The sequence below is a fragment of the Mya arenaria genome, chromosome 8 (genome assembly GCF_026914265.1).
Source record: "Mya arenaria isolate MELC-2E11 chromosome 8, ASM2691426v1".
Taxonomy (NCBI): domain Eukaryota; kingdom Metazoa; phylum Mollusca; class Bivalvia; order Myida; family Myidae; genus Mya; species Mya arenaria.
Window position 1 is genome coordinate 45,814,827 of NC_069129.1, and position 13,390 is coordinate 45,828,216.

The 13,390-nt window shown below is 33.7% G+C and overlaps 1 protein-coding gene across 4 annotated transcripts; it reads right to left on the bottom strand.

Annotated features, from left to right (window-relative positions):
• Positions 1-4,054: 4,054 nt before the first annotated feature.
• LOC128244659 (vasorin-like) lies at positions 4,055-13,173 on the bottom strand. 4 transcript variants are annotated; one of them, XR_008262964.1, is made up of 3 exons: positions 9,255-9,346; positions 6,671-8,441; positions 4,055-5,156 (listed from the first exon to the last, which is right to left on the bottom strand). XR_008262964.1 is itself a non-coding variant. In XM_052962684.1 (2 exons), the coding sequence occupies exon 2, from the start codon at positions 8,207-8,209 to the stop codon at positions 7,118-7,120; it is 1,092 nt and encodes a 363-aa protein (XP_052818644.1). In that variant the 5' UTR covers positions 8,210-8,441; positions 13,103-13,173; the 3' UTR covers positions 5,262-7,117. The 4 variants fall into 4 exon arrangements, 3 of the variants coding, with proteins under 3 accessions (XP_052818644.1, XP_052818642.1, XP_052818643.1); XM_052962684.1 differs by lacking the exons at positions 4,055-5,156; positions 9,255-9,346 and adding an exon at positions 13,103-13,173 and having other exon boundaries at positions 5,262-8,441; XM_052962682.1 differs by lacking the exon at positions 4,055-5,156 and having other exon boundaries at positions 5,262-8,441.
• Between the last annotated feature and the right edge of the window lie 217 nt (positions 13,174-13,390).

Here is a 13,390-nt window from a genome sequence, read left to right on the forward strand (position 1 = left end):
TTGAAATAGTTCTAAGGAGAGTGACACATTATTTCTTGAAAGGTGCGTGAAAAGTGTTTTATGGTGATATTTCAAGCTAGAAATAATTAATTAGCGTTTTAAATATTGCCACAAGACAAGATTTCCATGATGCTACAGACGGCAGTCTTCAGCAAGGGAGGTAATTACAATGTGGTGACCATTAAAAAAGGAGTTCAATATGGGCAATTTATCTTCGCCCGTGGGCAAGATAAGAATTTCTAGCATGGTTAATTTTTTTGATCTACTTATCTGAGGTGGGAGAAGCTCATCTCTATGTATCTGCGTGAGCGTCAAGATACAGTGCAATGGCACGGAATAGGGTTTGGATTGGAAGCATCAAATAAAACAACTAAGTTAAAAATCATACTCTGAGAGAAGAGCACCGTGGTTATGAACGTTATAATGCATTTGCCTATTGCCAGTATTTCAACTTGTACAGCGTTTCAAGTCTTTGCTTCACGGTTTTAATTTCCGTTTTTGCCAATCATGGGGACAACTTGACAATTAATACATAAAGAAATATGAGGCTTGCTAAATATATGCATATTCACATTAGTAAAACGTGTACTATGATGTTCCATGTTATTATTTTAAACGAGAATTATAGCATGGCAAAGTAAAAGTGTTTGCAATACATTTTCAAATTAACAAGTGCAATAATTCGATATTTACTATAGTTATAGGCATGACCATTGCTATACATGTGCGTATTGTATCTATCAACAAGTTTCAGTTTAATAGATTGAAAGGTTTGTGAGTTATGGAAAAGTTTCAGTTTTTTGCAGGATTCCACCGACACCAAGACTTTCACAATAGCCCGACCTTTCACTTTTTTTAAGTAAAAGGGTTGTGGAGTGATTTCAAAAAATAATCGTAGTGCAAATGAACACTGTTCTTTAATATGAAATCATTAGACTTGGGGGTCCCCCTGTCTTTAAGTGTGATCACAAATATCCGAAGTGAGTATTTGGTGTCGGAAGTCGAAATCAATTGGTAATTTTGCAGTAAAATCAGTTCTTTTAAGTAAATGGCTTGGGGTTTTTTCAGGCAAAGTTCTTTTAATGAACATGTGGTATTTATATAATTTTCATTTCATTTGGTTAACATTAGCAACTGCCTGGAGTCAAATTTTGTAATGAAAACTCTGTCACAATTTTGAAGTGTGGCTACGGAGGAAATGGATTTTAATGGAGACAGCGGCTGTTCTTCTACGACTTGGTTATTGAGTTGTAACGATATACATATATACCTATCAATCTTAGATATGAAGATAAAGGCACTTCATAAGCAATAATTATTCAAGTGTATAAAGTTGAAAAGTAGCGACAAATCGTCTATAAATTTGTTGAAATTGACATGTTTTGCCATCATATCTTGAACGCATTTTCAGCTTTATACAAGCTTGTGTATATATTATTACATGCATTATTATTGTGTTTGAACACTTGTCGTTGTCTTCATAACCTATGTTTACTGCAAGTTCTAAAAGGTCCATTTTGGTATTCAAATATTCGATTAAAAGAATTACGGACTATTCGAATACCAATTTTGCCGTTCGTTTGTATCCCTGTAATGAATCGTTTTTCATTCTATTTCAGACCTTTCAAAATACTTCCCATAAAAAAGCTCGGTTATAACTTGCGATAGTCTATAAAGCGAACATAAAGTTTGAATGCGTCTTGAAGAACTTGAGTTGAAGTTAAAATCACCAGTTATGATTATATATATCACTGATTCCTGTATCAAAGGCAAGTCCCACAGAATCCTAAATAGAGTCGCGGCTGAGGAGTGATGTGCTCGGTTAAATGTCCGTATAAATAAACGCTTGCGGCTTTTTAAGTAATTTCAAACCAGAAATGAGAGAAGTAATAATTAACAAAAAGAAATGATGTTTCGATTGTAGAAAAAACTTTGAGTGTAATAAAAGCCGAGATACTTATGATGATTAAGAATAGATTTCACAAAACTGACATGGTGTGGAGTTTCAACAGATGTTGAGGTAAGCAACAACAGTATGTACAAAAAGTATATTTTACTATACGCTAAATTAAAAGTTAAAATAATTTGTTACAAGCAATGGACTGTATATGCAGTAGGTGATCTGCTCATAATTATTTATAGTACAAAGTTGTTACATATATTTATATATTAAATATGCTCTAAACACTTAATATTATACCTCACATAAATGTGTCCCTTCTTTGTATATATGAACTCGATCGGTCCGTATATCACTATACTTTGATTAAAAGCCAGTTTAATGACGTCAGCGGTTCATATTATATTTTTGGCCGGTCCGTACGACTGGCACCGGATTTTCAAACTTAATCATTTTTTTTTAAAAATCAAAAACAAATCTTATAATTCCTTACTAAAAATTATAATACCGAATATGTGAAAAAATATTGAAAAATATTATTTTTAAAAATATGCACTTTGTACTGTATAATATACTAAAATGGTTTCTCTACTCGAGTCACGTAATCATCTTATTACTCAGTTCAAAAGAACTTCTGCAGATTAACAGTCTTCGGAATTTAAGGATATGGTTTCTATCTTCCGAACACTCCACCTTAGCCCACGAAGAAATTTGCTTATCATACATTTTTTTGACTTTATTCCCATTTGTCTGTTTTACATAGATTTTCTACCACCCTTGACTTCCGGTTTCAGAGTAAGGTTTTTTAACGGCTCATTTCATTGGTCCATGAACTCCGCGAGACATTTCGCGTACATGTGTCAACAAATGTAATATTTGGACCGAAAGTGTTAATCACAAAGAAGTCTTTGACATTAAATTCCGCTTTGAGGGACTTGAGCGTGCTTATTTCGGGTCAGACTGGTTCTGGAATTACACATACCATCAAAGCCGAATATGTAATTTCATGAGACAACGGAAAGTGGCTTAATATGCACCAGAGGATTGACTTGTTTCATTGACAGCGATCTCATCGCAAAAACGTTTCACAGGTAAGAAGATGCAAAATGTTTTATTTATAAAAAAGAGCTGTTTACCAATACGCCGTGTTAAATAATAATCTATATAATTGTAGAAACATGCATGTATTTTATGTGTATACATGCGTTTGGTTCATTTACATATGTATATTTTTAAGGAACATTTTATTTATTTATATATTGTACTAATTTTCTTACATGGAAATTTGTGGAATATATTTTTAAATTGACATATATTCACTATTTTGATAAAAAAATAAAAAAATACTGATAATAAAAAAATAAAAAAAATGTATTACTGTATCCAAGCAATGTGATGAACACCTATGATTAATTCATTTTGTAGTTTAACTTAATGTTTTGTTTTTTATGCATGCTTACAGAAATGAGTGCCATCTCATTTTCCTTTGCAATTGCCAAAATGCTCTTAAAGGGACTTGGTCATGTTTTGTGATAAAAAATATATTTCCTGAAACTGAAAATAATTAATATTATTATGCTTACATTAACCTGTATCACATTCACATATATATTTCAATGTTTGATATCATAATTGTAGAAAAAAAATAGGAAATAAGTAACTAAAGAGACTGATCCCAAATTTGATTCGAGTCTTCTTCGGAAACCAGTAAATTATTAGAAAAATGGATAAACCACTCAACTATGCAGGCACATACCCCAGCTTTTGCTGAAAAGTTGAATATCAATAAATATTTTCAAAACATTTATTATAATGCAGATGCTACAAGCCCATGTGCACATTGTGCATTAATTAATAGATTTAAAATGAATGTATAGTTGTAGCTAGGTTAAAATAAACCTTTAAAATCAGTTTTTTGTATATCATTGCAGGGAAGTGATGGATGGCAACACCAGTATCCGTGGCGGTCATACGTATTGAAATGTAGGGTTGTGGGCTGCAGTTCCACAGAATGAGACACACCGGCACTATCTCCTATCCCATCGCCTAGATCTGGGCTCAGTGGAGATGTTACATTGTGCTGTTAACAATTTTAACATGATATCGCTACCACCTGGAAACAATGACTTATATAATGACAATCTGCTGTCTTTATCTTTGCAAGAGTTGGGATTTTGTCCAGCTGTGTGTACTTTCTCAGTAAAAGATACTTACAGTTGCTGAAATAGTATCTTTAGAAATGCAAGAAATCTTATCTAGGAATAATGCTTTGTAGGTAAATACATGTATGTATTTCACCTCAGCTCAATATAGGGATAGGAAATGTTTAGTTTCTCAGACCATTTTGTAACATTTTAGGAGGGAGCACATAATGCTATTGTTTTTACAGGATAATTGCTTTCAATTTGTATTACCAGTTTGGCTTTAGAACTGCACTCTCACAGTTTGATAATGATATGAACTGTTTGGGGGTTTTGTCTCAGAATACGCTCATGTTGGCATTAAAGCCTTCAATTCAGTTATCAATATAAAGGTAACTTACAATAGAACAAATCTCAATTGTAAGAAGGAACGCCAAAATCTTAAAAAAATAAGCGTTAATAATGCATTTTGCTATAAAACATCAATTTTCTAACATAAATATGAAAAGCTACATTCAAATATTACCATAAAACATCAATTTTCTGACAAAAACATGAAAAACTACATTCGAATCTTTTGTTAGCAGTCTTATATCACTGTTTACCAGACATTCACTCTGTAAGAGTGCAGCTTTAAATTACTATAGAGCAAAAGCAAAATAATTTGAAGATCCATGTTTTAAAAGAGGCGCCCTTTAAAGTAGCAAGTGTTACTGATGCTTTTCAGCAAATTTAAGCATTTTTTAAACTTCATTATAGAGCTCTATTGGAACTTATAGTGATGTATTGACTTCTAAATTAGCTATATTCGAACTTTGTGATTTGTTACCTTTTTAACTAGCTTTTATCAATAAGGAAATGAATTATTTTGCTCTCTCTGTAAATTGTGTCCAAGTCAGTAGTCACTATAACCATTTCATGTTTGTTGTTAATGTAGTTGTGTTGTAATATTGCTTAAACTTATATTGCAAGATGTGTCTAATAAAACATATATAAAGAATAATTTGCTTGATTGTGATGAAAGTTGATAACTTAACAGCCAAGTCTGTTTGGTAGGTAGAAACCAGGCGCGTAGCTGCCTATACGCGAAATACACGGCTGAATCCACATGATTTCTGAAAAAAAACAAAAACAGTTTAGCCAAAGCTACAGATTCGATGTGTTTGGTTGAGTACATGCTGTAACAGACATATAGACATTGCCATCGAGTATTGTGATCACATTTCATCTGTCCGTTAACAACCATTTTAATCGACATCTTCTTTCAAACCTCTCGAACAATTTTGAAAAGTTCCTTTCATTTCATAATGCCACCGAACATGCAAATCCACCATTGCTCTTCATTGGTCAAATACGTTCACGAATAGAGCCGCTTTGAACTTTGTTGTTAGAATATCACACAAAGAACATGAGTTCTTAAACCCCAGGCTTGTCAATAGAACTTGTATATGTTACAGAAGTAGATCAGAACTAAATTTAGTATATGTATGTACAGACAATTGTTAACAATATATGACGAGGGTAATAATTCTTTTAGAATTATGCATAACTAGTATGTTGTCAACAATATTAATATTTCCGACATAGGCGTATGTGAGTTTGGTAGAATGCCACCTAACGCACATATCATTTTTAAGATTTTATCTCTTCGGCTAGATTCGTCAAAAACGTTTCTATATCTTGTTGTTGGTCCGGGTACTCCAGCGATCACTCAGTCTTAAGAAGACGTACAAAGGGACAGGTACAGTATTCATCAGAATATTTTTCATCAACACAACAATTATCATATTACGTTTGGTTTCCAACGACTCTACTAGAACCATGTTCATATCAAAGTCACACCAAGAATCAGACAGATATTCGCTGTCAACAAGCAACACCGCTTTCCGGCTTGTACAAATTGCATGTGTGATATTCTCCGCGACAGACACGCCTGCTTGGGAGTTCCTATCAGCTATCCAGAAGTCAAGTTGGTGTCGCTGTTCTGAGCAAGGTACCATGAAGCTTGCTCTGCCTTTGGAATAAGATATCATCGCATCATGAGAAAATATATGTTCAAACCCTTCATGAGGATATCTCCGTCCTCTACTGTATATAACATATCTGATATTCCATCGATTTTTATATGTAGCTGTTCCTAATGTTATTGTAACAATAACTCCTATTAGCAAACTTACACCAGCATTTTCCCAAGTTCTCCATGGTCGGTCATTGCAAATATCATTTTCATGCAGCTTCACAAGATTGTGAACGTCAACAACAGTTGTAATTGATTTGACCTTTCCATTGAGCATACAACTATCAATATTTCTAACCTGTACACTAACACTAGTGGTAACAATCCATTGCCAAAATGGAAGTTGTTCACCTGAACACTCAATAGGGTTTTGCGACATATGAACTGTAACATTTCTACCTTTGCTTTTAATACATTCAGACTCTGCAATTTGGTCCAAAAAAGCCATGAGGTCTTCCGGCAAACTTAGATAGTCTGTTGGATGTTTAATCGAAGGTAATGGAAACAATAGCTATTCAATTTTAAGTTCCATGTATGTATGTGATTATCGGAAAGATTTAAGCATTCAAGTTCAACCATCGAACTCAACAAATCTTGATGCAAACTGCTTACTTTGATGGCTGACAAGTTCAAAATTTTCATTTTCTTTTGATTTCCAAACATAACACTTGCATCTGCACTATTAGGGTAAAATGTTTCTTGTAGCATATTTCCTGTGAGGTTTAGTACTTCTAGATTCTGAAGTCCAAAAAAGAAGAGTCTTGAAATATTTGCGCAATTATTTTCGGACAAATCCAACGTCTTTAATTGATGCAAACCAAACACCGGTCCTGTCCAGGATGACAGGAAGTTGTATGATAAATCCAAAAATTCAACATTTTTCGCTCCACATAATAACACTGGAGGTATCGCACCGTACAAATAACTCCTAGACCATTGCACGTGCAATAGCTGTTCTGGTAGAGCATGTCAATTTCCTGGCTAGTGAAAGAGTACACGTGCAATTGACCTCGAAAGCGTTTTGGAAGTTGGCAAACAATGCTGCCCAATCACCTCGATTTATGTGTTTGATTTCGGCGGTGGGTATAAGCATTTTCTGCAAAACAAAATCCCAAATATATCCCCCGTTGATATCGTCCACTGATTCTTTTCTGACATAAGCTGGTTTATTTTTTCATCACAAACCACTGCCGGTGGCGTTTCACTTGTGATGTGGGGTAGAACATCATGATGTCTAAACATGAATGGATCAAAGCCAAAATATTGTCTGGATATATCTAAAGTTGTTAAATTTCTTGCCATATATAAGTAATCAACGTATTTTCCAAGTGTGAGTCTGTTGCCTGCCAGCGTGAGAAGTTTTAAAGATGGAGGAAATATAACGTTTGGGTATAATATTGTCTCGTTAAACACTTCTATTGTGTTCAAATCCATAAAAAGTTTCTCCAGACTGTGTAACGTATTTAGACTTTTTAGGTCATCTGACGTTATTTCTATGCCAAGGTTGTAAGGAACATGTATGCGATTCACATACAACTCCTTTAGTGATGTTGAATTGATAAGATCACTTAGTACTTTATTCATGCCCTTGAAGGTCAGGTATGAATTACCTGATATATCTAAGACTTGGAGGGTTTTGTTAAGTGGTTTCAATGAGTCTTCAGTTATGCTTGCAATGTGACAATCACGCACATAAAGTTTCTCAAGATGTAAAAGATTTCGAAATGAATTGTTGTCTTTCTCCTTTAAATAGCAATCACATTCAGGTGTCGATGACAAGTACAAAGACTTTAAGTGAATTTTTCGAAAGCCTTCCCCGAATGAATAACTATTTGTGTAATTGCTTGGTGTAATAAATAAACCCTCTAATCTCATCAGTTTCAGTTCTTTCTCTAGACCATCAAACGTGTCGAACCTATTGCACTTTAGATTTATGTTTTCTAAGTTAATCAGTGGCGCAAAGACTCCTGGGGCGAAGCTGTCCTTCCACAACAAGTTGTTATGTGACAAGTTTAAATACTTTAAATTCGATAGTCCAACAAATGCGTTACCTTCTAGACTGCAAATATGATTTTTATTCAGATACAAATATGAAATCTCAGTTGAATTCATGTTTTTTGGCTTCTGTGAATGTTTCATTTCCCACAACATTTATGTTGTTATCGCTGAGGTCAAGAACACATGCTGGCCCTGACAGAGGCGGTGACGGGATAGGATATTCGCTAGGAATGAAATGTAGTTTACTTCCGTTACACTTCATCGCGAACCCCGTTTGTCCACACTGATCGAAGGCTCTGTCCGATAGTTTACTGGGGATGCAGACATGAGCAGATACTGCAATAGTTGAAAGCACGGCACACACGGCAATAACTTCCACGACGGCCTACAATAGATGACTGCCATTATTACGTTTAATGATGTTATATCTCCATTATTATTAAACAAATATTCATTTTTCTGTGATACATACGTACTTTCTAACTTAATATGCCCGACTTTAATTATAATGAGGAGCTACATAACCGTTCCGTCGAGTCACCGATTCATATTTTGTCTCCTTTAGTTGATGTTTTCACTTTGTGTAGCAATACTTATTGCCATTGACTAATAATAAAATTTGGATATGATTTTCCAGATGGCGTCTGGGGTTTTTAACATTCTGTGATAGCTCTAGATTGAGTTTTGAAATAATTGTTTACCGAGGTAGAGGAACCATGAATAGTACGTCTGTTTTTCAAAAACATTTACTGAAACAAAAAGAAAATCTGAATAAATTATATTGCTGATATACAACCCATTAACAATTCTAAGGAAAGGGGTTCCATATAAGCTTATGGTTTTCACCCCAATCCTTTTTTATATACTATTTGTTGTGTTGTATATTTCAAATTCAATACTGATTAAACCAGATATTATACTATCGTTTGACGAAATTTACGTAATTAGAAAATTGAAATTATTGAAAAACCGTTGAAAAATACAGCTTTGAAGTGTTTTATAATGATTGTGAATATAAAATCATATTCTTTTTAAAATGATTTTTACTTCCGCTCCATAAAAGTATTGATAACTAAGTTTCAGCCGGCTATAGATGCGAACAACAGACGCTTGATATATCAATTAATCCGCTAAATAGTTACACCAAAATAAAAACATATAAACACGAGTTCGCCCAATAAAAGGAATGCAATCTTACCATTCTAGATCAATGCATCAGGTTATTCCATGTGCAAAAAAAGAAATGAATGAACATTTTCTATGGTTCATAATTTTTCTTGTTCGTTAAACTTCCTGGTTCGTAGTTTAACGCTTGGATGTAGAGGGGTTTTACCTGATCTTGATACGGGGTATTGTAAAACGTATCGTATTTTGCAGGTCACGTAATGTTATGATAAAGTGAAATAAGATATAGCTGCCTCTGTTCATTTTGTTCTTAATCAAGTATTCAGTACTACGGGGAGGTAAATGTAGCAGCGATGTAAACGTTAATAATGTTTCTGTTACACCCCTTTTCTTATCAAATGTGAAATTATTTTGGTATAAGTATATACACACTTACAGTTAGGAACAAACACACAATACCTGATCCCTAGATGATTATTCATCATATACATATCTGCTTTAAAAAGAGAAACTGAAACGTTCTAAATATGTATTTATGCAAACATATTGAAGGAGAAAAATAATAATCTGTTAATGAGGCGACTGCTCCAACAATAATTGTTTATATATGAATGTGCTGTGTATGCCTATAACAGTATGCAAACTTAAATTTTCAAAAATATAGCAAACAAAGCATGTAGTTATTTATTTAACAAATGTATAAATAGTGTATTGCGTGTTGAGTCACTCTTGCTGGCAGGACTATGCGGAAATTGTTTCAGATGATCGTTTAGTACACACACAAACAATCTAAGCGAATGTTAAAACGAAGTAAATTTTAAATTACCTCGCAGAGTAAGGATATATATTTTTTATCATTTCGCCGGCAAGCCAATTGAACAGAGATACACACGTGTTCTGGTTTTGTCAGCAAAATCTAAATCATGAAATGAGAGCGACCATTATATACCCTAAGTAGTTTTTTTTTCAATAGTTTTTGTTTAATTAAGATTGATCATAAATATCCATTATTGGTTAATACAAGTTATTGGTTTAATTTGAAGGCATATTATGTTAAACTCATTTGATTTTTAATGCTAAAGACACACCAAAAAGCATGAATTGTATACAGATTAACAAATATATGCGTAATTTTGGCGCTTTTTAAATTTCGGATATATAATAGTGGCCACGTAGCAATTAATTGAAAATCCGGTCTGTGAAGGGTTGTATTATTTATTTGTACACAAATCATAAGCCTTGCTTTGTTTTGACCATCTAAATCAAATGAGTTATACATTATAATGCATTATATTAAATAAGAACACCATTTTTTTGCATAAACCTATATTGCCTTTTACGCAATAGCAAGCTTCAATGACATGAAAATTAGACAAATTCTTCTATATATGTAAAAATGTCATGATAAAAAGAGTTTGGTTTAATCCTCGTTGTTAATTAGGCTTCTGAAATCCATAACACGAGCACATTCAATCTCTATAATATGTACACAATGATCCTAAAACTTTCGCATGCTTTAAGATTGCTCACATATTATTAAAAGGATAAAAGTATCAATGCCAGCAAAATAAATGTTGTTCATAATGCTTCTTCTTTCTATGACAAAACCGCGTCTAATTTAATGTTAAGGTACTAATGTAATTCTGAAATTAATATTCATATGCATTGTATTTTTATACACGTTCAGAACAATTATTAGTGGACATGCAATTTTGAAACAAGTGGTGTATGAAAAACAAGAAGCTTTTGCTTTCAATACTAGTACGGAGTCTTTTCGGATTATTTTGTAAATATTTATTTACATAATATGATATTCATTAAATGCCGTAAATGCCTATCATAGGCACGCTTTCTCATAGAATTATTGATGCTAATCAAAGCACCAGGCCCCAATTTCTCGAAACTTCTTAAGTCTCTTATAACAGGATTAAGCTAATCTCACTATTTTTGTTGTTCATTAAGATGTGTAATAATTACTTCTTCAAGAAATTTTAAGAAATTATGTAGTTATAATCTGTATGATCATCAGAATAAACCATTTTTCATTTATCTAAATCCATTTTCAGTATGTATTTTGGCTAATTGAAATAAGCGACTTAAGCCTGTTAAGCTTAAAGAAGTTTCGAGAAATTGGGGCAAGCTGCTGAAGTGTACCTCCTTCTTAAAGTTGATGTATTTATTTTGTAAATGCTTTGATTGCATTTACAAAAGAAGAATTAAATGCATGGATATTGTATAAATAATTCCTGTTATGTTTACTAATAGTTTGCTATGATAGATACCATTATGTCAAAATTAAACTGTTCTACTAGTTTATGAACTTAACACTAAGATAGCCAAGTAGCCAACCATTCGATTATAACCTCGTTTGGAGGACTAAAAACCTAGTAACAAGACTCTCAATGAAACCCTACACATCGCAAAACAAACAACATTTTAAATTATCTTTATCATTCATCGTTACCACCTGAGAACTGTGAGTACAATCAGGGGTTCGATGGGGTTTAACCAGCTTACGAGTTTTGCAGGATGAAGGAAGAGGCTGAGGGTTGTGATTCGCGATTAAACATGGCAAATACGTATTAACAATAATGTATATTGTATGTATCGTCAACTTCTATTGGGGTTGAAGAGACGCAAAGCAAGGCCAACTATTGAATAGAATAACTGTTCGATAACTTTCAGATAATGACGGGGCCTTGTTACACGATTGTTTGTATGTTTTTATATTTTTTAAATATTTAAATATTTAAAAAATACCTTGAGGCGCCTTCACATTTTCAATTTTTGTTCCCGAATGGGATGATGGAGCACGATTCCAGTCTAAAATCTATTACCCACTCGGATGGCTGTTAACAAGTGTGCCAACATGCAACAAGTCGTCTCCCGTTTACAAATTCGTTCGATGCAAAACTATATAATTTCATTAGAGGTTAAACGAGCCTTCTTATCAAAAGCATGGGAGACATGAGCAGATTAAATTCCAGCCCACTTTAGAAAATAGTTTATTTCCCCCTGTTTGTAATCAAATTAATTTGATAAAGTAATTGTTTAATTGGTAATATGCCTGCATGTCATACGTTTAATTTTATATTTTGTTTTGATAATAATGGTCGAAATGTATTTCTATAATTAAAATCATTTGAATCGATTCCGTTTAGACTCAAGGCATGGCGTACCCTTTACTTAATGTTTCCCCAACCAACACAAAGCATAGTGCACCACTTACTTAATGATTCCCCAACCAACAGAAGGCATAGATGTATCATTTACTTAATGTTTCCCCAACCAACACAAGGCATATTGTATCATTTACTTAATGTTTCCCAAACCAACACAATGCATAGTGTGCCATTTACTAAATGTTTCCTCAACCAACACAAGGCATTGTGTACCATTTACTAAATGTTTCCCCAACCAACACAAGGCATAGTGTACCATATACTTAATGTTTCCCCATCAAACACAAGGCATAGTGTACCATTTACTTAATGTTTCCCCAACCAACACAAGGCATAGTGTATCATTTACTTAATGTTTCCCCAAACCAACACAAGGCATAGTGTACCATATACTTAATGTTTCCCCAACCAACACAAGGCATAGTGTACCATTTACTTAATGTTTCCCCATCAAACACAAGGCATAGTGTACCATTTACTTAATGTTTCCCCAAGCCAACACAAGGCATAGTGTACCATTTACTTAATGTTTCCCCAACCAACACAAGGCATAGTGTACCCTTTACTTAATGTTTCCCCATCAAACACAAGGCATAGTGTACCATTTACTTAATGTTTCCCCAACCAACACAAGGCATAGTGTACCATTTACTTAATGTTTCCCCAAACCAACACAAGCCATAGTGTACTATTTACTTAATGTTTCCCCAACCAACACAAGGCATAGTGTACCATTTACTTAATGTTTCCCCATCAGACACAAGGCATAGTGTACTATTTACGAAAAGTACAGCCAGAGCTAAATAGAAGGTCATCGCTATATCTCTGCGTGAAGATCCAGTTCTAGCGCTGGTGCACGTATCCGGACTCGTGTTTGACGCTTGAGCTGAAATATATCCAATTCAATGTTATTCGACTTATAAAAAGAAATAACTGAAATATTTTAAAGTCATTGCTATGGTCCTCGTAATAAGTGTGCGTGTTGTTATCTGTAACCACGTGTACCTTGTTTGATTTCAATATCCTG